Source organism: Trichomycterus rosablanca, chromosome 5 (genome assembly GCF_030014385.1).
Source record: "Trichomycterus rosablanca isolate fTriRos1 chromosome 5, fTriRos1.hap1, whole genome shotgun sequence".
Taxonomy (NCBI): domain Eukaryota; kingdom Metazoa; phylum Chordata; class Actinopteri; order Siluriformes; family Trichomycteridae; genus Trichomycterus; species Trichomycterus rosablanca.
Genome location: NC_085992.1, coordinates 28,249,757 through 28,275,386, shown reverse-complemented (window position 1 = coordinate 28,275,386; position 25,630 = coordinate 28,249,757). Strand labels below are relative to the sequence as shown.

The 25,630-nt window shown below is 36.2% G+C and overlaps 1 protein-coding gene across 1 annotated transcript in view; it reads right to left on the bottom strand.

Moving 5' to 3' along the window:
- Positions 1-19,676: 19,676 nt before the first annotated feature.
- Positions 19,677-25,630, bottom strand: part of meis1b (Meis homeobox 1 b) — a 73,001-nt gene continuing 67,047 nt past the window's right edge. The window contains exons 11-13 of the mRNA XM_062995945.1: positions 24,102-24,191; positions 23,542-23,635; positions 19,677-20,453 (exon numbers count right to left, since the gene is read on the bottom strand). Of these exons, the coding sequence (XP_062852015.1) occupies positions 23,577-23,635; positions 24,102-24,191 (149 nt within the window). The 3' untranslated portion in view covers positions 19,677-20,453; positions 23,542-23,576. The remainder of the gene's footprint in view (positions 20,454-23,541; positions 23,636-24,101; positions 24,192-25,630) is intronic.

The window sequence follows — 25,630 nt, the reverse complement described above, 5'->3', positions numbered from 1 at the left end:
TGTGTGACTGGGCTCCTTTCAGACTTACTCCTCCACATCCCATAACCTCTTGGCCTTGCTTTTTGAGGGGCAACAGCTAAGTGATTTAGGGTTTATGAAATAGTAACTCCCTGAGTGTTGAGGATGCCAAAAACTTTCATCTGAGTGATGAAGATGCCTGTGCAATCGTTATTTTATTCATAGGGCTAAGAAAAATACCAGATTGCGCAGTACATGTGGATTTAGTCAACCATAGATTAAGGTCTTAATTCTTCTCTCTGTGGTTGCATGAGCTCCCTGAATATGAATTTATCATTGGGATGTGGAGATTTTAACGCAATGGGAAGTGTTCTTTACGTGTGTGTGTGTGTGTGTGTGTGTGTGTGTGTGTGTGTCTATGTGTCTGTGTGTCCATGCATGATGTGAAGAAGATGAGAAATCTTTTGACCTGATCCAATGGACTACACCATCCTTTCTCCTCCCAGGGACAAATTGATGTCAAGTTGTGCTGTCTGTCAAGATTAAGCATCTGCTTGCTTTCTTTTTCCATTGGGTTCCCTCATCTTCCCAACAAAGCATCTAGGCCATGTTAAAGACAACAGGATGGAAGGCAAACTTTGATCTTGTCATATGAGCACACACCCTTCAAGGCTGAATTGGGGACTTCAAATCAAGATGCTTCTTTGTCACATACACTATATACAGTATACAACTTGCAATGAAAAGTAATTTCTCTGGTTATCCTTTACAGGGGCACGACTTTATTTTCTTGGTTAAGGTTTTTTTTTTTTTTAATACATCTTCTTCAAATACATCAATCTTTTAATACATCAATCTTTTAATAAATTTCCCACTTTTTTCCCACAATTTTCTCTCCTAATACTGCACGAGTCGAGTTCATACACCAATGGGCACTGTGTACGGAGGGCCACATTATTCCTCAGCCCTGTGCAGGCACCATCAGTCAGCCAGCAGATTCCGCAGTTGCACCAGTAACCCCTAACCCCTAACCCTATAAACAACAGCCAATCGTTGTTCATGCAGCCGCCCAGCCCAGTCGGAAGGCAGAGCTGAGATTCGATACAATGTATTCGAAACCCCAACTCTGGTGCGCTAGTGTACTTTACCGCTGCGCCACCTGAGCGGCTATAACTGCGTATAAAATCATACAACCCTTTACTTACCTTACAAAAAATTTTTAATATACAGTGGTACCTTATAACTCAACGTCCCCTAAACTCAAAATCTTTGAAACTCAACGCCCTTCATCGGGAAATTTGTACCCTTAAACTCAATGTTTACCTTAAACTCAACGTGTTCAGCTTTTTTTTTTTTTAATTGATTCATTTAATTTCAAACTAAGAATGAACAGCTGCTTTGTTCAGCACTTCGCTTGAGCAGTGCAGTAAAGTCAAGTCAAATCAAATTTATTTATATAACGCTTTTTACAATAGACATTCAAAGTGTGAATATGAGACGAATCTGCATTTGTGTGGAATAACCGTCAGATTCACTCTGAAGGCTCCACATGTATCTGTGTTTAGCTGGATTTTCCTCCTGTTTCACTTTTAAACTGGTGTTATAGCTCATAGTGCTGAGAAATGGTAAGAATCAGCTTTTCCGAGAGAGTCTAAGACGCTCATTATAAAAAAAAGCTCAGTGTAACTTAATGTATTAAAAGAACGACACAGGAACACTGAACGTTGTTTTACTACAATAAGTCACGTTGAGCTTTGTGCACTGCTACACTCCATAGAAAATAACGGCACAGCCAGTGTCAAAAACATATTATAACCTAAAATATATGCAGTTCCACAGGACCACAGAATGCATTAACTGGTTTTCCATACATCCTTATGGGAAAAATAGCTTGAAACACAATGCCTTTTAAACTCAACGCCACTCCCAGAACCAATTGATGTTGAGTTTCAAGGTACCACTGTATCATATAATGATATACTAGGGCAGATGAAATGCCTTTATTTGTCATATATACATATACATGTGCACAGTAAAATGAAATTCTTTATTTGTAAAACCCAACTTATTAGGCAGATGAGGGTCCAACTGTGGCTGCATGACACAGCTGGGATTCAAACCCACAAACTTCTAGTTTGTTTGTTTGTTTATTAGAATTTTAACGTCATGTTTTACACTTTAGTTACATTCATGACAGGAACGGTAGTTACTCATTACACAAGATTCATCAGTTCACAAGGTTATATTGGGCCACCAACCCAAACACTGCCACATCACCCCACTGCTGCGTTCTCTTCACTGGCTTCCTGTAGCTGCACTCATTCAGTTTAAAACACTGATGCTCACCAACAAAGCCAAAAGTAGACCAGCCCCAAGCTACCTTCGTGGTCTAATAAAACCCCGCTCTGTACCATGCAACCTCCAAGCCACTAGTCTTGCTCGACTTGATCCTCCACCCAGGACTAGAGGAAGATAAGCATCAAGGCTCTTCTCTGTACTGGCACCCAAGTGGTGGAACGAACTTCCTCTGTCTGTCCGAACATCTTGCTATCTTTAAAAAACGATTAAAAACCCACCTCTTTACTAAGCACTTAAGCTGACTTGTACTTACTAACACACTTTTCAATTTCTAAAAAAGAAAAAAGAAAAAAACACAGATTTGTGTTATTGGACTGTGGTCTACTTAAACTAGAGTAATGAAATGTTAACTATGGAAGCACTTCTGTAAGTTGCTCTGGATAAGAGCTTCTGCCAAATGCCGAAAATGTACATGTAAATGTAAATATCGAACACAGTCATGGACAATTTTGTATCTCCAATTTACCTCACTTGCATGTCTTTGGACTGTGGGAGGAAACCGGAGCACCCGGAGGAAACCCACACAGACACGGGAAGAACGTGCAAACTCCAAACAGAAAGGACCCGGACCGCCCCAGCTAGGGATCGAACCCAGGACCTTCTTGCTGTGAGGCGACCGTGCTACCCACTTCTAGTTTGTAACCCACAGCTCTACCCAGTAGGCCACTATTGTACATGTGAAATCATTTGGAACACCATGAAAACCATGTAAAATTTAGCATGTTACATTTTTAAAAAATGTGTGAAACATGTTAAGTAACAGTTAAGTAATTGTTTCACGTGTGAACTTGTAAAGGATAACATGACGTGTGTGTAGGAGATACAGTTTTTTAAAGTAAATATTTGTTTTGTGGGAAATACTTGGTCACTGTGACAAAAATGTTTAAGATCCACTGGTGTATGTGTTTGAAATTTAAATACTGTACATCAGTTAAAACGGAGCTCATTCAGAACCTCAGACAAATTACATTCCTAGTAACCTGAAGGTCTAAAAACCATCAAAAACTCATGCATTCTAGGTTACTGTATCTTTATTTTCCAGGTGCTTGGTGGGTTATGTATGTAGTTCATGATGACCAAAATGCCGAGTGACAGCAGACAGCCTGCCCGCATTGCAGAGGTGTGCCCTTCAGCCTAGCTCTTTTTGCCCCTCAGAGGTAGCATGGAGTCACATGGGTGGCTTGTCGATCTCTTAATGACAGTCACCTGTGACCTGTGAGCGTACGCTCTCCAGATGGCATGGTCTTCTATTTATATGGCGGCTTCACCCTGTCTTCTTTGTCAGTGAATTAGATGGCAGATCTTTTCTCTTGAAGTTGTAATGCCAGACCTCAGGGTTTGCTTCAAGTTTTTGACAAAAGATGTCAGCATTTGGAAACTCGGCCCTGTTTTGGTAGTTATGGGAGAGTGAAAAGCTCTCAATCTGCACTATCCTCTGTTACTGTCCACTTTTCTCTGTAGTGGGTTGTGGACACTGCATTTTGTGCCAGTATTCTTTTGTTACTTCACATTTTTTATTTAGGTACTTTATTATGTAAAATTCTCCCAATTTAGTTTGGGGCTTTTATAGCAACAGTATTGTTCTACTTTGGATTGAATATCTGCTGTTCAATTTCTTCCTCTCAGGTGTGAGGGAAGCACACTATCACATGTGGAGGCGTGCTTTGACCTGTCCCCTGTTACATAACTACTAATTAGTAACTAGTAACCGAGAGCACTGGGTTCGGAATGAAAATTTGAAAGGGAACAGGCATGTTGTGTAGAAGTTTCTGGGATTTTTTATTGTGTTGACGAGACAGGCAGTATTATCCACTTTCTTATTATAAGTCTCAAGTAAAATTAATTTGAATATAAATTTTTTTATTAATAAACTATTTTTTATGTTTGTGTTTTTTATGTTTTCATGTTTGTCTTTTTGATTTCCTATTCATACATCTAAATGAACATATCTGTCCTGCTTTTTTATGCACAACCCATTGTTGTTTAGTCCATACTGGACACATCACTCAGACACTAAACTGACCAATGTTTTTGTTTTTATCCTTAGCTTATCATTAGTAGGTCTCATTCATTGGGGGAAAGGTAGAAAACACCCAAGACAGGTTGCCAGTCCATCACAGGGTCAACACACACATATACATACATTTAAACACACAATTTTAGTAGCTCTATTTGGCATAACTGCATGTCTTTGGACTTGTGGAAGGAAACCGGAGCACCCATAGGAAACTCACGCAGACACAGGAAGAACATGTCTGCCCCTTTGCTTTTCTATTTACTGTAATAAATATTGACAATGTTTTCAGAATAATGATTTTCTATTACAAATGAATACATTTCATTATAAATTTCATTGTAAAATATACAAAATAGGGCAGCACGGTGGCTTAGTGGGTAGCACTGTCGCCTCACAGCAAGAAGGTCCTGGGTTCAATCCCCAGGCGGGGCGGTCCGAGTCCTTTCTGTACGGAGTTTGCATGTTCTTCCCGTGTCTGCGTGGGTTTCCTCCGGGTGCTCTGGTTTCCACCCACAGTCCAAAAACATGCAATCAATTTAATTGGAGACACTGAATTGCCCTATAAGTGAATGGGTGTTTGTATGTGTGTGTATGTGTGTCTGCCCTGCGATGGACTGGCGTCCCGTCCAGGGTATTACTGTGTGCCTCGCACCTATTGAAAAGCTGGGATAGGCTCCAGCACCAGCACCAGCACCACCACCACCACCACCCCCGCGCAACCCTTAATTGGATAAGCGGATAAGAAAATTAATGAATGAATGAATATACAAAATATTATTCAAATTACCCAAATTAGCTTATTTCATATGTTAAAAACCGTAATGAGAAATAAGGCAATTACTGACCACTATGACAAGAATTAGCTACTAATTTAACCAAACGCTCTGCAAAAATGCAATAAAAAAAACAAGCATTCTTTAAAGAAACACAAATTCCAGTTTGCACATACTGTATGTCTTTTACCCTGAAGTATAACATGTCATAAATCTGGCCATCTGAACAGGCCTGTTGTGCTTTAAGGTTACCATGTCTATAATACCATATAACATAAGCACATTGCAGTTGATTGGTAGACATAAACATTGACGGCGTCTCTGATGCAGTTTAGCACCAGACTACAATTCATCTTTAAAGTGAGCTGCTGGTGTAGGAGAAAAAAATCAAGGTCTGGCTTCTCAGCTAGCCTTAACTTCAGTGTGAGGAAGAGAGAGGGAGAGCGAAAGAGAGAGAAAGGGGGAAGAGAGACTCTGTTTTTTAATTGTCTGCCTGCAGCCCCATACAGAGAGGGGTTTGATACACTGTTTGTTGTGACGCATACACTTAATCACCAGTTTTCAAATTATAAGCAATTTATTTCAGGATTTATAACTCAAGCTTTTCTGCAGAGCAAAAAAAATTTGCTTTAAAATAAGTGTTTAACATTTGATATTAAATTTTTAGTATTTTGTAGTACTGCTGATCTTAAAACCTACAGCTAGTTTGTATGACAATGTTAGGATACAACATCATTCAACCTTTGGGAACTCTTAATTTGCTTCACCTGTGATGTGTTAAAAAAACACCACACAGGAAGAGGGGAGATCATTTTATATTACCAAAAGGGCAATGGGTATAAGAAGTTAAACATTCCTAGAGACACTACTGAGAGTATTGTCCAGAAGTGTCAAACTGATGGCACAGAAGCAAACCTGCCTGGCCAAGAGAGAAAGCCTTACATTTAGTCCAGAGGCCTTAGCAATCTCATCAGTACAACAAAGAAAAATGCCTGGAGACCCGGTGAAGGCCGAGACAAATTTGACAGTGGCAACCATAAGATCACTTAATAACCAAAGACCTCATAGATGGACTCTATGACTCATGCCTTTCTAGACCAAAAAACACAGGAAGGGTCAACTGGAATACGTCAACAAGAAATTTGATAGGTCTGCAGAGTTCTGGGACACAGTTCTGTGGAGTAATGAATCAAAATTATGTCTTGACTGTGTAACTAACATGAATTCACAGAAATACCAAGACATCTTGAGAAGGAGTGTTATTACATCTGTGGTGAAATTGAACCTTGGTGATAATTGGACTTGAAAACAATCCCGAGCACATTTCCGAGTGACCAATGCTTGGTTAAGGAATCCGTGATGGAATATCCTGTAGTGGCTTTTTCAGTCTCCATATTTCTATCCCATAGAAAATCTTTGGTGAGATTTAAAGACTGCAGCTTCAAAGTTCTCCAACCTCAGTGAGTTAAAAAGCTTTTGCTCAAACAAACAAAGGCAAAGATTTAACAAGAGTGGTGTCAGAAGTTTGTTAGCACATAACAAATTTACTTATTAGAGGTTGATGCTCCACCAAGTACTAAGACTGGGGATTAAATAATAGTGCACATGGACATTTGTCAAGAGAACTAGATGGTTTTCATTTAATAGGTAAGGTGATGTAACACAGTAGTAAACATGCCTCCATTCCATAACTTGAGTGTGTTGCAGGTATCAAACATGTTTTATAGACAAAATACAATTAAGCTGGCCAGTGAAAACATAGGAAATCTTTTCGTTGTTCCTTTGTCTGTTACATTAAGGTTCAACGGAATTAACAAATGTGATACATAATCATTTAATACTTAGAAAATGTAGATTTGCCTAGTGCATAATTGCCAGTAGTCATATTCCAAGAATACAGCTACAGTAGAATGTTACTGGATGTGTACATAGTGTACACGTCAATTTTATTGTATGACCTCCAAAACCCAGTTCTAGCTGTTTTAGACCAGTTCCTATGTTCTAGAAAAGAAATCTCTGTTATCGGTGGAATCTTTCACTGTCCTACAAGGTCACCAACAAAATATATAAGGATGTTTATTTTTCCAAATGTCATCGCATTCACATAGCCTCTATGTGAGACTCTGTCACTGTGATCCTTCTCTGCAGACAAGATTAAAACTCTTTTCTACCCACAATCCAGTCTTTGAGCTATTTCATTAGGGTTTTTCCACCACACAAATTACAGATTGTTTTTTATGTCCCAACATTTTGGGTGTTTGTATTTAAGGCTTGAAAAATGAGACAAAAGAGAGAGAAATGAAAACAGAGGGAGATCCTACTGTATATTATTATTATTATTATTATTATTATTATTATTATTATTATTATTATTATTATTATTATTACTACTACTACTACTACAATTATTCTTATTTGGTTTTTTTTTTACAATTATTATTATTATCACTATTATTATTATTATTATTATTACTATTATTATTATTATTATTACTATTATTATTTTTTACTATTATTATTATTATTATTATTATTATTATTATTATTATTATTAGAATACAACCAGAAAATGCAGTATAAAACAGAAAAAAGCCAGAAAAACAGCTTCTGAAAACTAAAGTGGAAAGTAAACTACTTGCACTTGATGTCCTGAAAGAAGCCTGGTATAATTTACCAGAGGATTATTATTATTATTACTACTATTATTATATTATTATTTTACAATTATTATTATTAACACTATTCTAAATTTTAGGATAGTCTCCCCAATAAAGATGTGTTCAAGATGTGCTTAGTGCCAAGTGAGGTCACACTAAATGTGAATTTTGTAGAGGCTATTTTGTTGGTTTTAGAAACCAAATTGTGTGGGGTTTTTGTGTACATACTTTATTTTGTGTTATATCTCCATCTCCTTCTTCCTCCTCACCTCACATGTCCACTTAGGTTTCTCACTCTTCTTAATGCATATTATTTACCTTGAAATTGTGTTTTGATCATTGGCATTCTATTTGGCACCAGTGACCCTGCTAACAGCAACCGTACTGTTTAAAAAGTGTTATATTGATAACATTAACATATTTATACATCCATTCATCCACTGTCTGTTTTACTACTGCTTTATCCTGGTCAGGGTCATGATGGGTCTGATTAATCGGGCGAAAAGCAGGAAACACCCCGGACAGGTCGTCAGTCCATCACAGGGCAAATACACACACCACACACACACACATTGACACACACTCACAATTTTTAGTAACTCCAATTCACCTAATGTACAGGTCATTGGACTTGTGAGAGTAAACCAAAGCCCTGGTAAAAACCCATGTGGACACTGGAAGAACATGCAAACACCACACAAAAAGGAACCTGGCCATCCGGTGGGTGAATCAACCCCTGTGTCTTCTTGATTTAAATTTTAGTGGATAGGGTTTATCTTATATGTAAAAAAAATGATGCAGGAAGAAATGTGCTATCTTTAAACATCCTATTCCCAGCTTTCTCACATCTTAGTAAAAGAGTTCCACATTTTACAGTTTCAGTTAGTGGCTGAACAATAACTGTAACAAAAATGGTTTCAGATACTAATTTGGGAATTAATGTCGTTCTTAATTAATGCAGGATAATCCCTTGATGTTCACACCAATCTGTCTTTCTGTTAAAATAAATCCTAAAATGTTGTATCTGTGAGCAGCACAGTGGCTCAGTTGGTCGAATTATGCAACCAGGTGGCCAGAGTCCCTTATGTGTGTTGTTTGCATGTTCTCCCTGTTTCCACTTAAAGTTTTCTTTAGGTGCTACGGTTTTTCCCCACAAGGTCAAAGACAAGCAGTCAGGCCAACTGGAACTACTAACAAACAAGAATCAGATCCATGGTGAAACTGACCAGGATAAAGCAGTGGTAAAACAGACAATGATGAATGAATGAATGAATGAATGAATGAATGAATGAATGAATGAATGAATTAATTAATTAATTAATTTAGCAGATGTTTCAATTGAAGTGTCTGCTAAATGGTGTAAATAGTATCCCAAAAGTCATGAGGGTCACCTAGATGTTTATCTGGCAAATGTGAGGCAAGACTTTGTTCTTTTGTGGAATAAGCCACCAATTTGATCACTGAAACCTTTGGTAAGTTCAACTTTGTTTAGCATCTGTATATATATATGAATATTTTAATGCCCTCTAGCCTGCTTCACATTGCCAGGGAGGTTCTTTTTAAGTGATGTTTATATTTAACATGTTTGACATTAATCATGTCTGGTTGTGGCTAGTAGTATTTAACACAGTAGTCAATTTAATTTGGTTAACTGGTTTATTTGGTAGATTAGAGGGCAATTACTTTTTCAAATATCACCAGGTAGGACTGAAAAGCATAAAACATTTTGTGTTTGCTCAAATATCTTCATCTAATATTAAAAGTAGTTTCAGTATCTAAAACACACAGTTTGCAGAAAAAAAAAGTAAGTAAAATACGGTTGCAGGATGAAACAAAAGTGAACTGCAATCATATAAATTCAACTACTTTTACAAAAAACCCTCTTCTAAAAAGATACATTGTGTCGTAATACATTATAACAATGATTGAATAAAACATAAATCTTTGTCAATAATTTAGCTTGTCATATTTGAATAAAGAAAGTTTGTGAGTATGAACCCATGACCAGTCTCACAGTAATGAAAATGAAAGCATATTAACTTTGGGCTGCTTCTTATCAAACTGAAGAATCATCAAAAGAAAATAAATATGAAAAAATGCAGTGACAAACAGCCATTAGACGTTCCAAAAAAACATCAGTTTTAAACATACAGTCAAAAAAACCAAGAGAAAGATGAAGAAAAAAATTAGTATATGTAATAAGTAAATGTATGCACTGAAAGAATATTTTTAACAAGTAGGCTGTATTTTATAAACGTCACTTTGTCTGAATGATGAACATAATCAACCTAAGTTCTTTCAATCATTTAATTTTAATCTTGGTTAGGGTCGAGGTGGGCACTGTTTCACCATAAAGCACTAGGCGCAAATGGGAATACCCTGGACAGGGCGGCAGCACAGGAATGAATGAATGAATGAATGAATACATTTAGCAAATGTTCGAATGGAAGTGTCTGCTAAATGGTGTAAATATAAATAGTATCCCAAAAGTCTTGAGGGTCACCTAGATGTTTTTCTGGCAAATGTGAGACTAGACTTTGTTCTTTTGGAATCATACATAAGCCGCCAATGTGATCATTAATGTGGTGAAATTGTGGCAGGTCTGTCACAACCTCCAGATGTGTTCCTTTATGGATAATAGCTCTCACTGTGGTCCCATGCAGGGCCTTAGCAATGGCTTCAGATCATTGAAACCTTTGGTAGGTTCAACTTTGTTTAGCATCTTTATATGATTTTTTTTAATGCCCTATAGTCTGCTGTTTAGATTTAACAGTCTTGACATTAATCATGTCTGGGTGTGGCTAGTAATATTTAACCCAACTGTCAATTTTCATTATCTGAAACAAACAGGCAAAATAGAGAGACTTGGGAAGCAGGCAAATACTTTTTTGCAGGCACTGCACAGCAATTATATACAGTCAACTACCTTTCACACACACACACACTCACACACACACACAGAGAGACAAATCTGTTAAAAAGATGTGCTGTGTCTTAATACATTATAACAATGATTGGATAAAACATAAATCTTTGTCAATAATTTAGCTTGTCATATTTGAAGAAAGAAGGTTTGTGAGTTTGAACCCATGACCACCAGACTCACAGTAATGAAAATGAAAGCATATTAAATGTACAGTGACATACTTTTTATTAGCATTTTCATTAGACAGTTCAACTAAACATCACTCTTAAACATAGTAAAAGAAGAAGATAAAGAAAAAGAAAAAAGAAGTAAATGTATGCACTTAAGGAATAATTTTTACATTTTGTAAACGCCACATTGCCTGAATGATGAACATAATCTAACGTAAGTTATTTTAGTCACTTAGTTTTCATCAACCGCTTCATCTTGGTCAGGAGGCGGGCCCTGTTTCACCAGAAAACACTGGGCGCAAATGGGAATACCCTTGACAGGGAGGCAGTCCCGCAAAGACATAGCCAATCATGTCTGTGTGGACGACGGGACGGCCGATAGCGAGGGCTAGTGTAATAGACCGATGAGCCAAGTATTTAATTGAAACAATAATTTGTAGAAGCACACAAGTTCCACAGTGGATTGAATTACGCTAACCACACACGTTAGTAATAAATAAATAAATAAATAAATAAATAAATAAATAAATAAGCCGACATGCTAAAACACTGTCTAAAACAGAATGTGTTGACTGGGGGTAGAAATGTTCAAGACGATCTCTAATGGAAAAAAGCTGAAAAAAGCTATTTTTACACTGGTAACTCCAATAAGCAACGATAAACAACTAACAATACAATTAAGTCTCTTTATTAACGCGCTTCAGCTTGTACTGTGAAAAGCGACTCGGAAAATTGACAGGGCGAGAAAAAACCAACACACACACACACACACACACACACGTACACACACACACACACACACACACGTACACACATTCATTCTGTCGCCTCAGGATCAGCGTTCATTTCATTAAACTAATTTAAACACACGATGTATTTATATAAAGGGTGATATCATTTAACCGTACCCAATAATAATAATTATTATTATATTTATTATTATTATATATACATTTCAAATCTTATTTAGATATTAATTTGATAAAATGAGAGCTTAAACTGGTAAAATATTGTTGTTATTATTATAAATATTATTATTGCTGTTATTTATATCAATATAAATCAATTCCATACTATTTAGAAACAAATTTAGCTACACTTACTAAAACGTATTTACTAAAATGTAAATCAGATTATAATTATTTGATTTAATAATTGAATGTTTTTATAAAACACAACTGATAAATTAGCCATAGCTGTCAGTTACTAGAAGAAGTCAACATTAAACGCCACCTGACCACAGTAGTGGATTGTATAATATAAGATGCTACATTATGTGTCCTATTATTATATAGTTTTATATTTTAAGAAGAAGTTTTAATACATAAAAAAGAGTAAATTTAAGTGTGCCCTCAGAATAGTGAGCACACACGTGGTCCAGGTCACAGGTTTATCACTGCACTGCTATGCCAGCGGAATTTAGGACTCTGTCTTGTCTCAGCTTGCAGCTCACATATTTACCTTAAAGTGTCGTGACCTTTTCACCCACTGTTCCAGCCACGGGGAGCTATGTCCTGTAGTTCTGGGGTCACGTTTCATCCTACAAAATTCATTCATTGTAATAACACTGTATTTATTGCTATTATTTATTATAAATTTAATGTTTTTGTTTGTTTGTTTGTTTGTTTGTTTGTTTCTAATTAAGGACCTGGTATACACGTGTCGATTTGATAGATGAATGGCCTTCAATAGTTTTAGTTTTAATTTGTGGCTTAAATTGTGCTGTTTCCTCAGTTATTCAACAAACCAATTCGATGACCACTTTAGGTTACTCTTTTTTTGCGGATTAGTGATGCTATTTTTTTTTTAAATAAGTTCCTAAATAAGTTTCAAATTATGTAACATGTAATGAACTGTTATTTTAGTTTGAGTTGTTACATTTTCCATAGGTAAATAAGTGTAAGTGCCTGGCAGTGTGCCAAGTATGTATACCTTCTCTGTGCACAGTAGTTCCAAAGTAGTGTTTTATAGTGACAGGGGGGCAATTGAATAATCATTATTTATTGGGTATTATAAATTCATTGTAAACAACTTTCCACACCAGCTAACCTGCTTATAGGCTGAAAGCATCACATTACTTTAAAGAGTGTTATTAATTTTTTGAAAACTACTGCTTTGCATGTGGAGAAAAAACACTATTAGAAAAACTAGGCTAAAGGTTGGATCACATCTTTGCAACGACTCTGGTCTTTTTTTATGGCACACTGCTTACAATGTAAGTATAAACTTTACTATTGTAAGAAGCAAGAATCATTTTAACACTGGGATTTCTGTCATTTCTACAACAGTTTTTTTTTTACTGGAACACATTCCTCTTTGAGTTCTTGGATAAACTTACTAAGCTTATTTGGTTTTATTTTTAAAATATATTTTTTTTAAATAGTAATAAAGTTATGCTTTATAATTGACGCTGAGTGTCTGTAGACAGCACGTGTACCGCGCTGTAATACTGTATGTAATGTATTTAATAGAACTTCAACTGAAAGTTCTATTACGCGCCCTGGATTTTCTTTGGTTTCGGATAACAGTCGTGCACCGCGTGCTTTCTCTGGGTTCAAAGCAGGCCGAGAACACGAGGGGTTATTGTGTCATATAAAAATTTATACTGTTAGAGAGGAGGAGAGGGTGATGGTGAGTACGTTTTTGGCGCACGCCCGGCCCGTTGGTATTATCTTAGAGAGCAGGTGCTCATTAAAGACTGCGAGTGGATCAGATCTCAGCACGGTGAGCTCAGTGACATCTGAGGCTGCTCTACCAACCATCTCATCTGAGAGAGCGAAATGACCTTGAGAGAGAGAGAGAGAGAGAGAGAGATGCACACAAACGCAAGCACACACACACACACATGCATGCACACATATTTGCGTACTGCACAAATGCACGTATTGTTACTACTATTATTGTTACTATCAGGACAGACTCATGAAGCATGATCTATCACTCTGTTTATGTCATTGCACATCTATGGATATCTAATGTACAGGACACTTTTATAATGTTTCTATTATATCACATATTGCATATATATTGCATATATATATATATATATATATATATATATATATATATATATATATATATTACAATTTTTTTACATTGTACTGTAATACTTACTTATTACTTGTTCTGTAATGCTTACTTAATATTTCTTACGCACATTGAGCCTTACTTAATTAATAATACGTATTTTACTTACTTTTTTCTTCCTAATGTACCTTGAGCCTTTACTCATCTTTTCTGATGTACCTTGCGCTGTTGTAATAATTGACTTTCCCTCTGGGATTTATAAAGTGATCTATCTATCTATCTATCTATCTATCTATCTATCTATCTATCTATCTATCTATCTATCTATCTATCTATCTATCTATCTATCTATCTATCTATCTATCTATCTATCTATCTATCTATCTATCATTTTATTGTTGTTACTGTTGCACTGTTATTATTTTTTTACTATTATTATAATTAAGGCAGCCTATGTACATTTGTTTCTGTTTCATTTTGTTATACTTCGTTGTCATTATTTTTAACTTTTTTTTTAAATGTCACTATTAGTAATACCAATAAAGAATTGAATTTAACTGGAGATGGGGGGGATGGGGTCAGGTGCTGACAGTACGGACACGATAGTTGTAAAGTTATATTTGATAGTTGCAAAGTTATGTTTCCATTTAAACTAAATGGCCACCGTTACATGTACACACCGTGTTTACATACTTTCTTTAGAACAATATCTTTCCATAGCAAATGATTGGGGTATGGTTTGTTATTTTGGCACTATCAATCATTTATTGACACATCAGGACAACACAACTAGAAGATTTTTTTGCTAGTGCTACATTCATTTTTACTTTGCCCGGCTCCACCAGGAAACACGAGGCACAGGGTGAAAATATACCTTGGACAAAGACAGGACCATTGCAGGGCAACACACACTCACACATTTACGTACATCCATAAGCAACTTAGTTTAACTATTTTATCTTATGCATAGTTTTTATATCAGAGGTGGGAGGACCCGGCAGAAATTTATATGACTTAAACTACCCTATTAAAAGTAGGTTTGATTGTGTTTATTAAAAAATGTTTTATTTTAACATAGAAAAATCCCCCACCTTAATAAATCATTTTTAAACAAACTGATGATTTATGCACTTAATGACAGAAGAGTATTCTGATATCATTTTTGTAAACAGCTCTTTTAAACCAGAATCACTGTGCCAACCAACCCTGTTCTTCCATATTAGGAGTATAATTTGCCAGTACTAAAAATCACTAAAAAAATATTTGTCTGTATAGTTAACTATAGTAGTCTATATAGGTATTAATGATGAGTAGAGCAGTATGGTACAGAGTACTTACATTTCCATGGAAACCTGTATGGAACAGTGGATGGCACGCATGTCTCTACTGTCTCTCACAGGAACGAATATCTGCATGACAGTATCTACATTCATAACAACTGACAGGCTTCATTTACTGCCAGCACAGACTCAAATTACCAAGGCGTAAATCTGAGATAAACCCCAAATTCCCCTTCTGATTTTCCCCTAAGTTTTATCACCAGATGAGCATGAAGTAGACTTTCTGTTAATTAAAAACAAAAATGCACAATGACGTAATAATTAAATTATTTAATTATTTGTACAGTGAATTTTAATTATCAGAGTTCAAGTAAAGACTAAAATGTGTTTGAATTCTGAGCGTCACCTATACTAAATTATTCCAAAAATACTTTAATAATATAATAAAATAATAAAATTAGATAAAAGCAATAAATAGTCTTAAATGTAAAAAAATAATGTCCTGCTCTTTTTATCTTAAACATAAGAGACAAAAAATGAAATAAAAATCATTTTAAATGATTTAACTATAAGTTTAAACATGTTTATTTATGGATTTATTTCCAAAACTATGCTTTAATAAAATACTCTCATGCCAGATGCCATATACTGTTGTAAGTGGTCAGATGTTATGTTACCAATATTTGGAATGATCAGCATTAGTAATTGTCATGGAACTTACATCATTTGCCATACCAGCTTATGTCATGAGATAAGAAGCTTTCAGGACATTTCAAGAGCTATGTGACTGTAACCAGAACACAGGTACAGTAACGACGCAATTGTTATGTCTCCTCATGACAGCATATTGCATCTGGCATGACGTGTATTACGTTCTTACGTCGGTATTATCACGAAAAGTGTTAAAATGATGTTTATCGTATATGTTGGTGTATTAAACAGACATCCAGCCGTTGGGTGTCTCTTGCCTCTGGATGCAGATCCATGGTTTCATTGATCAACAGTCTTAAAAGATAACGCAATTACAAACATCAATAAGCAGCTGCAAGGGGAATCATTATGGTGACAGTGATAAATGGCAGCGCTGAAAATTGCGCACCTCTCCTTCAGGGCCTCTGGTTGCTGGGTTTTTGGTAGCCAAAAAAAAACCCAGATCACATCCAAAACGGCCCCGGATGTGGCCGTTTTAAATAGTCAAGACATTATGTGTCAAAAAACTCAGCCCTAAACTGCACTTTTAGAAGTTTTTTTATGTCACCAAACGGAGTAGGGAGTACGGGTAACATTTAAGCAAAAATATGGCTAACTTTTACTGCAATCAGAAGCAGCAACATGTTGGTGCTATTACCTTGTAATCTGTAGGCAATGTGCCAAATTGTAAATACAGAACTCAACAATAATCATCCAATGGATCGATCCATTGGGGATTTGGTTATACAGGGATGCACAGGGATTTCTTTAAAAAGAGTGCATCCCTGTATATATTTATATATTCACAATGATGGACACAACTCTTATTATTTTAGGAGCTGCCATAAAAATTGACCAAATGTATTACATTTAATATATATTGTATATAGTAATATATATAAATACATTTAATATATTACATTTAATTGTTTATGTGCATATATATATATATATATATATATATATATATATATATATATATATATTTCGTGACTATGATGTGAAGCTAAAGAGCTTGTCGTTGGCTTTATTTCATTTATTTCTAGCTAGCACGAGTTAAACGTTAGTTCAGTTCTAGTACGTTAGTTCAGTTCTAGTACGCGCTAAATCAGTTAGTTCAGTCCATTTTCTTTTGAACTACATAATTATTTTTGTATTGATACAATGTGTAAAACCTTGTAAACATAATCCTAACTGTGTAGTTTTAAACCTTTTTACATATAGAGTTGTAACACTCGGTGTAAAATCCAGAACGCATAACCATATTTAAATATTTATAGTAATAGTTTTTAAAAGATTGGAATGCTTTTAATTCTGGGCAGTATTGCAACGTCACAATTTTAAAGCTACTGTATTTGGAGTTTTATATTTGAAACTAATCTTTTTAATTGTTTATGTGCACATATACAAGACGTTGTGGTAGTAGGAAACGTGGTTTTACTTTTGTAAACAACTTACTACATTAAACAAAACTAATAATAATAATAATAATAATAATAATTGTTATTATTATTATTATTATTATTAGGTACCATGTCACACAAATTATGTGGAAAGTCAGCTCCCAAATACAGATCCATTTAATTAACATAGGACATACTTTCATAGGTAACCTAAATTAAACCTAGCTGTACATTAAGTACATTGTGTATACTATAGTATAGTCATAATGTCCGTTAGATATGTGGGTTAATTGTACTTTTAATGCTACAAGACATACACGCCTACAGTATATCGCAATGCTTACGAGTACTATACATTACACATCAAACGAACAGCAGTAAAAACTTTAGGTCATACCGAGCCACGGGTTAATTTGGTGGTAATTTGGTGGAAGACTGCAGACTCTGACATATTTGAAAATATAGCTACACATCTTAACACTTTTTGTTGACAAAAGTCACAGTGAATAAATGCCTTATGTGTAATGTAATTAAATTAATAAATGTACTGAGTTGCCTCGAACCTTAGTGACACATTTTTGTCTGATGTGAAGCATTAATAATTTAAACAGACTCACGCAATACACAGGCTAAACATGTCCCCCTAAAGGACAATATTCCAGCTTCCCTAAAGAGGGCAGTCAAACCTGGGATTTCTTTTTACTCTCTCCTTGTCGACCAGTGGTAAACAGCTCTGGAATTTCGAGCTAAGCAGCTTAAAAGTATAAAAAACTTCAGCTGATTTTGAGCAAGATAGTGAAAACAAAAGTGTGAAAAAACTGCAGTTGTTAGCGAGGTGATATTGAATTTGACTGAATGTAATGAATTCCTCGCAGTATTACAACCAGCATTTTGTCTTTAAAAGACAATGGTTAAAGATTTTAATAACTTTTAACGCGCACTTTATTTCACAAATCATTATTTTGGGTGATTTAGGAGGTTTGAAATGTAGCGTATCGGGAAACAACAGCCGCCATGGTGATGCTAGTTTGAGCCGCTGTTACGGAGGCATTGAACGTGTGCAGTAAAGCGTGAATGGGGAACTAATCTTCCCATTTAAGTGATTGTAGTAATTTTATCTAAACGAATTTTAATGCTAAACGGGGTATAATAAATCCTTTTATCCGTACACTTATCTATCCACTTTTTAAAAGAGAATTCCTGCATATGACATTACACTACACATTTGTTGGCTGTTAGCCACAGGGTGGTGAGACGCAGAGCTGCATGTTTGTTGAGCTTCTCATTGAGTTGTCTGGATCAATGCTGGTAAGACAAACATATATTGTTTATGTTAGTCATTTAAACATCCTTAAAATTACTAAGTTTGTCTTATTTGGTAGGGGACACAAACACTTACTACTGGTGTTTACAACAGTGCTCTGGGTGTCTTGGTATTCCATACAGTTGACCTTAATTATCACATCAACTGTTTGTTGGTCAATTAGGCAAATAAAAACTACTATAAACTAAATCTCATCTTGTTTGACTCTTACCACTTAAAGAAGAATCCATAAACAAGCTTTAGCAATGTGAGTAACATTTTAACATCTAAAGAAGCATACTCATGGCAGCAGGGGATTCCTTTTTGTGGTGTAACGCTGTAATGAAAGCGTAATCTGTGTTGCATGGATTCCTGTTAACACTTAAGTCAGTAAATATTGCCCTTTATTTTATATGTGACTGGTCCAAATCTAATCAGGGCTTAAAATGCTGGTAAGCCATATAGACCATTAGTTTAGTTGCCATGTTGCAATATACTTAAAAAAGTGTGTATGCAATAATATCATGACATTAGGAGTTGTTTTTATTAGGTATTACCTGTTTCTTCACCACACCTAACAAACTATGCAAATAAAAGCCTGTTAGGTCACATTTCTACCCTGTGGCCTGCATTGGTGATAGTGAAACTGCTGGCAACTGGAGATCAAATAATTAGTTTAAATATTACAAAACCAGAGCTGGTGAATAAGGGTTATTAGTTTTGGTTTTTACTTTTCTAAAATGAATGTGTGTGTTTAACTGTATTTATGTCTTACACCATAAGCTCATAAGCAGACTTTAGTATATATTAAATAAGTCTTTGCAGACATATTTAAAATGTATTTACAATGTATACAAATTTAAATCTCCAAACTGATGTCCCACAAAAACGTCACCAATTAAAATATGTATGACTCATATATAGCTAATAAATAGAGGGACACAAAATATTTAAATTAGGAAGAGCATAGATCAACCACTTGGGCAGTGTTTTTGACCATTTTTAGTGTAAGTGGACTTACTGAAGCCATTTTCTTAAAAGTTTAGATATGTAAAAACAAAGACAAAAGAAAAAAAATTGTCAGGTAAATAACTGATTCAAACAATTATTTGATTTATTCACATACTTTTTTGTCCTTTTTAAAACGCAAGGTGATGTTGGGAGGAGTTCAAAAGTCTATGGAGATGGCACACACATAGTGTGGAAAGAAAAACATTCACATCCTTTTTTAAAAAAATCTATTAGAAACAACATAATATGCAGAACAATACAATATCATTTACAATACTTAATTCCCAGTTCTCAATGAGTCCAACGTAATTTTACAACAGTATACAGAATCTTCTCCTCTCCTCTCCCTTAGGAGCTAATATAGCAAAAAATCTAACCTTTCTCGCCATCTTATTCATTGCAAAAGGGCACATATTTCATAAGTGTCCCATGATGTACAATCGCTGGCTTCTTTCACCCATCCAGTCTGCACCTAAGAATGGAATTCTTCAGTTTCTGCAGCGACCCGGCACATTATATTTTCTGAGAAAAATCTCAGAACCAATCGCAGTTTTCTGTCTTGATCATTGCTGATTTTAAGAGTCCATTAAAAAAAAAAAAGCAGACTACTGGTTGTGGATGTCCAAGACTTGTTCACCCATAGCAGGGGCTCCTGGGGAAAACATGGGGGTACTGGAGGTTGATATGGGCATAGCAGGGTGGGTTGATCCTCCATGCATCAACATCACTGAGTGTTGCATGTGTCCAGGAATGTAGGAACACATGGAAGGCCCAGGCCGCAGTTGCTGGGGGGCCCGGTGGCCTCCGTAAACTTGCTGGCACATGCCCATGGCCATCGGGCCACTGTGAGGCAGATAGTCCCCTGGCATGCCCTGCAATTCTGCAGAAAGAAGCACAGAACTGGTTAGCTCAAACAAAATTATCCAAATTATCTTTATACTACGATCACTAAATAAATCCTCTACCACAGTCACAACAAAAACAGTTTTAGCTGTTGATAACAACACTCTGCTTAAGCTTAAGAAAGACATCTCATGCAGTCTTTTAGCCTAGCCACAATGACATTCACATAGGCCAAAAGACCTTGACTAAGGTTGACTCAAATGCCAACATTGTATGTTCATCCTAAAGGGCAATACACATGTTAAATCTTCATAATTGCACTCCCTGTTGATTGTTCATATAAAGTACCTACATTATATGTACTATGTATATCTGATTATCCAATTAAATGCAAATAAATTAGCTTTTTTACAGATATATTTCTGAAGCAATGCAGGGCGACTTCATGGGAAGTGTTTTGCATACTATTCGTTTTTCATAAATAAAGTTGGTCAACGTGTTCATTTGCTAGAATTGCTCTTATTGTAACAAAGGGTTTTCTGTTGCAAAATTGACAAATTAGGTAAGAATAAGTCACCCCATTATTGTCTACACGACCTCCACCTGTCCCTCTTTAAACACAATAGGTTTGTGACAGTTTGTGGTTTACTCAGAAACTCTCACTGAGAAATGGAGTCACTGTGCTAAAATTAAAGATGAAATATGAGTTTCATAATATGTGTTTCATGAGTGGCTTTATTTTGGTGTGTACAAGTAAGCTACTAGGATAATAACCATTTGCCTCACTAAAAACAAATAAAAGAATGCTTTCATTAGCTAATTCTGCTTATATTCTTGGTGACTGTGTTTGACCCAATCTATAAATGTGTGTTGAGCTAGGCTTTTACTACTAAAAGGGATGACCTAAGTCTTTATGGGGTCATTGGTCATATTTGAGGATATTAAAGGATATTTTACAAACAAAAAGCATCCACGTTATAAGAAATGGGACCAGATTATCAGGGAGCATATCTGACAATTCAAGAACAATCTACTCTCAATCCATATAACTTGCTTTTTGGTTTGTGGTTACCTAAAAAGTTCAGGCCAGTGAAGAGAGCAGAGTTTTTGACCTTGCAGAAGGTTAATACACTTATGCTTATTAATTGGGAGAAAAGAAACAGCAAACAAAAGGGTTTCCTGTGGAGCCAGGGTTACCGGGCAAGTTCACCAAAGCATACCAGCAGCATCTGTGCCCCGAACAGGGGGGTTGGCGGAGCTAAAATTTTTTAAGAATGACTCTCTAATCACTACTGTCCTCTTAAAAATATTTTTTTGTATATGGGTCATCCAGTGCATAAAAAATTGCATTTCTAAAATTGGGCCACCCAGGGTTAGTTTAAAGGACCATAAATGACAGTTTTTGAGGGAATGTACATAAATAGCTTTTCCCTTAGCTATTAAAGACTACTATCTTTTGCTTGAGTAAACAGGATATGCACTGACAGGTGCATTGTTTCAAAGTCCCATAAGCTCTATAATCGGCATGGGTAGAAAGCATAATGCTCTTGTTAAGTAGGGTTAATTGGCTTTGGTTTTAAGTAATGTTGCAGTATGGCTGCCAGGAACACCTTAATTTCAGGTTTTGGGACTCCCTGGCAAGTAACTGCTTAATCTTGCCTTAAGCAAAAATCTCCAACTAATGAAAATTGCTTATAAAATATAATGAACCCTTCGTCTCTTAATCAAATAAGATAACGTTTTTCTAATAACCTATTAATTTAATTGGTCATGAGGTATAAAACACATCAGTTACATTTAATTGACCTAGAAACTAAAGTAACGATTTCTAAATTAGACAAGCTAGAAATTTCAGTGATGAAGCCATAAAGACAAGGCATTCTCCACCATGGCGACATATTTCTGTCACGCTCTGGTTCTCTCTTTTTTTTCTCTCCCTCTCTTTCTTTCTCTCTTTAACCTGTCTCATCTGAGATTCCACACACGGCCCAATTACAGAATTCACCAAGCAAATTGAGGCTGTTTAAAGCAGGTTGCTTGACAGTCTTCTGGGAAATATGGCAGCTGCTGAAACACCAGAATTTGGATATGAGGAAACACACTTGGTGTTTAGACACATACTTAATAAGTCCACATGGATGGAAAATTGGAAATAACAAAGGCTACATAATCGTACTGTTTCTCTTGTTCAGAACAGTACGGCCTAAGAAGTGGGTATATTTTTTTAAAACAAAAGTATTTTGTGCGTGGCTGTAATAATGGTCTTCATTTTTGCATACCAAATAAGTCAAATCAATTTGTCACAGTGCTTGTGATGGCATATTTAATTTGGATATAGTCAATTAGGCCAGACTAAGCTGCATACCCTGCTGAGCACACCTCCATTTTGCACTTCTTCACTTCCCCTCCCTTAGCCATAAGTAATCCTATTAGGGCACACAGACAGGAAAACAGTACACCAGGCTAAGAGTGATGAAAGCACCTACACCTTAAAAACAGCCCATGCTACAAACTATTTCGTAATTTTGCAAACCACGGATGAGGGTTCTGCTAAAGGGGTAAAAGAGCGACTATAAGTGCACAGGTTAGCGTATTAATGAAACTCATGCGTCAGCTGTGCAGAGACAGATTTATGGCACGTTAGGGACATACACTTTCCTCTTGCTGCACTGTTGCAGCCTGCTTACATTTTGCCAATCAGTCTGTTGCTATGGTAACATCCCACCAGCACTCCACCCCCGCCTTTATCCAAAACCTTAACCTTGATCCCCAATCCCCAACTTGTCATTCCCTAAACGGGTTTCTCTTCTACACACTATCTATTTTCTCATGGATGTTTCCTTACAGTGTGGTGCTGTGCATATGTAGTCAACAAAGCTTGCAAAAGTAAGTGTCAGAATAGCCCACGGTTGTACCATAATACATGGTGTTGTCCCCAGTTGTTTTATAGTATTATTAGTAATTTCGTTTCATATCCTTCTCCCTTTTGTTAGTCATATGTAACCCATCAATACAGAATATATATATATATATATATATATATATATATATATATATATATATATATATATAAATCAGCACCAAGAAAAAGTTAAAACAGTTGAATACCCTGATTTTGTACTTACTTCCCCCACTGCTTTGCGATTGGTTAACTAGAAGATTACATATAGTGCCACTGTCCCTCCATGCCCATATTCATGCCCATCCCACTCATAGGCCCTAGAAGAAGAGAAAACAATCCATGAAGATACCAAAGGTAAGAAATACAGGACAAAAAAGTTAAGAAATTAAGAAACGCCAAACTTAAAAAGAAAAGGGAACATGACATGTTTAATGGAAGAATAAACTGAAAGTAAATGAATAATTTACCATAAATCATTTGCTATGTTAAAATGTATTCTGATTTCAGGCAAATATTTTAGGGGTAGGAGAATTAAGGGATAAACAGTTGGATTATAGATGACAACCAGAAGCATGATGGGATTTGGGAAATGGGAGGGAATTCTGGTAGAAAAGGTAATGCATAAGTGGCAAGGCAAAGGAATGGGTAATAACAAGCAGAGTGAAAGGGAAAGGGTGTAATGTAATGGGCTACACCTGAAAAAGTGGTTGTACTGATGCAGAGGGAGGGGTTATTGAAAAGGTAGGAAATGGCACAGGAAAGTGAGACACGCCAAGGTCTTACCAGGTGGTCTGATTCCCATGTGCTGCTGGCCATCCATCACGAAGCCTCCCATGGGCTGACCATCTGGGTTGTAAGGCGCTCCTTGACTTACTGTGGGAGGATGAGGGAGGGCACAGGACAGTGGTCAATTAGTGCTTTTAATTAAGTTTCCATCGCTGAGGATACATCATCTGCTAACGGACACACGGGCTAATGCTCCTTAGCCTATTTTCTCTCTTAATGTCTTACATAATTACATACACTATATGGCCAAAATTATTTGGACACTGGGCCATGAGCTTGTTGGACGTCCCATTTATAAAACAACTGGTAATAAAATAGTGACCTTATGTGATCTTGTTTAGCTATAACAACAACCACTCTTTTGAGAAGGCTTCTCACAAGACATTGAAGTATTTCTGTGGGAATTTGTGCCTATTCAGTCATTTGTATTACTGGGCACTAATGTTGGTCAAGAAAGCCACAATTGATGTTTCTATTCATTCCAAAGCTGTTCAGTAGGGCTGAGGTCAAGGCTCTGTTCAGGCCACTGGAGTTATTTTTTTTTTAACCAAGCTCTTTCTCATGTCTTTATAAACCTTGATTTGGGTAAAGAACATGAAAGGGCCTTCCCTACATTACTGCGGCAATGTTGGAAGCATATAATCTCTGCATATAATAACCTGTTAGCAATTGCTGTGGCTTAAACCGGCAAGCAGTAGCCTAGTGGTTAAGTTACTGGACTAGTAACCAGAATGTCATCGGTTCAAGCCCCACCACTGCCAGGTTGCTGCTGTTGGGCCCTTGAGCAAGGCCCTTAACCCTTAATTACTCAGACACTATACAGTATAATATACTGTAACAGTAATGTAAGTCGCTTTGGATAAAGGCGTCTACTAAATGCCGAAAATGTAAATGAAACACATGAATTTGATAATTAGAATGGCTGTCCCAATACTTTTGTTCTATATAGTGTATAAGTAGCTCTTTAGCATTAGCTGAACATTGTCAATTATACTTTCTACTAATTCTACTTATTCTACTTAAAAACTGTTTTGTATGATCTGTGGGCTGATATAACTATATTTATGGTGATGCTGTTTAGATGGGTGAGATTGGGTTATTCCATCAAAAACAACAGTCCAGATGCAGTAAATGCCTTTGAACTTTTCTGAGTCCTGCAGTGCAACTTTGCCCTTTGAACCTCATTACAGCTCATGAGCTTTAAAGCATTTTACAACAGGCCATACACCAGGAGGACAGCTTATTGCAAAAAGACCTCTAAAAACCCTCTAAAATCTTGGTTGGATTTTTGTCTTTAACTAGTTTTTCATTGGACATGAGCTAACATTACAGTTTGAATAGTTTAATCAATCAGGTTTGTCCACTTTGTTTAGGATGGCCTGAGTAAGTAGTGCTTTGGGTTAATTGGAAAGATTTTAGTGGGAATCACATCTTACATCCAGGCAGGGTGATGTACTTAATAGCAAGTGAACAAACTCCAGGTGCATGACTGAGAGAAGAATTTTGCTTGACTGACTTGAACACAG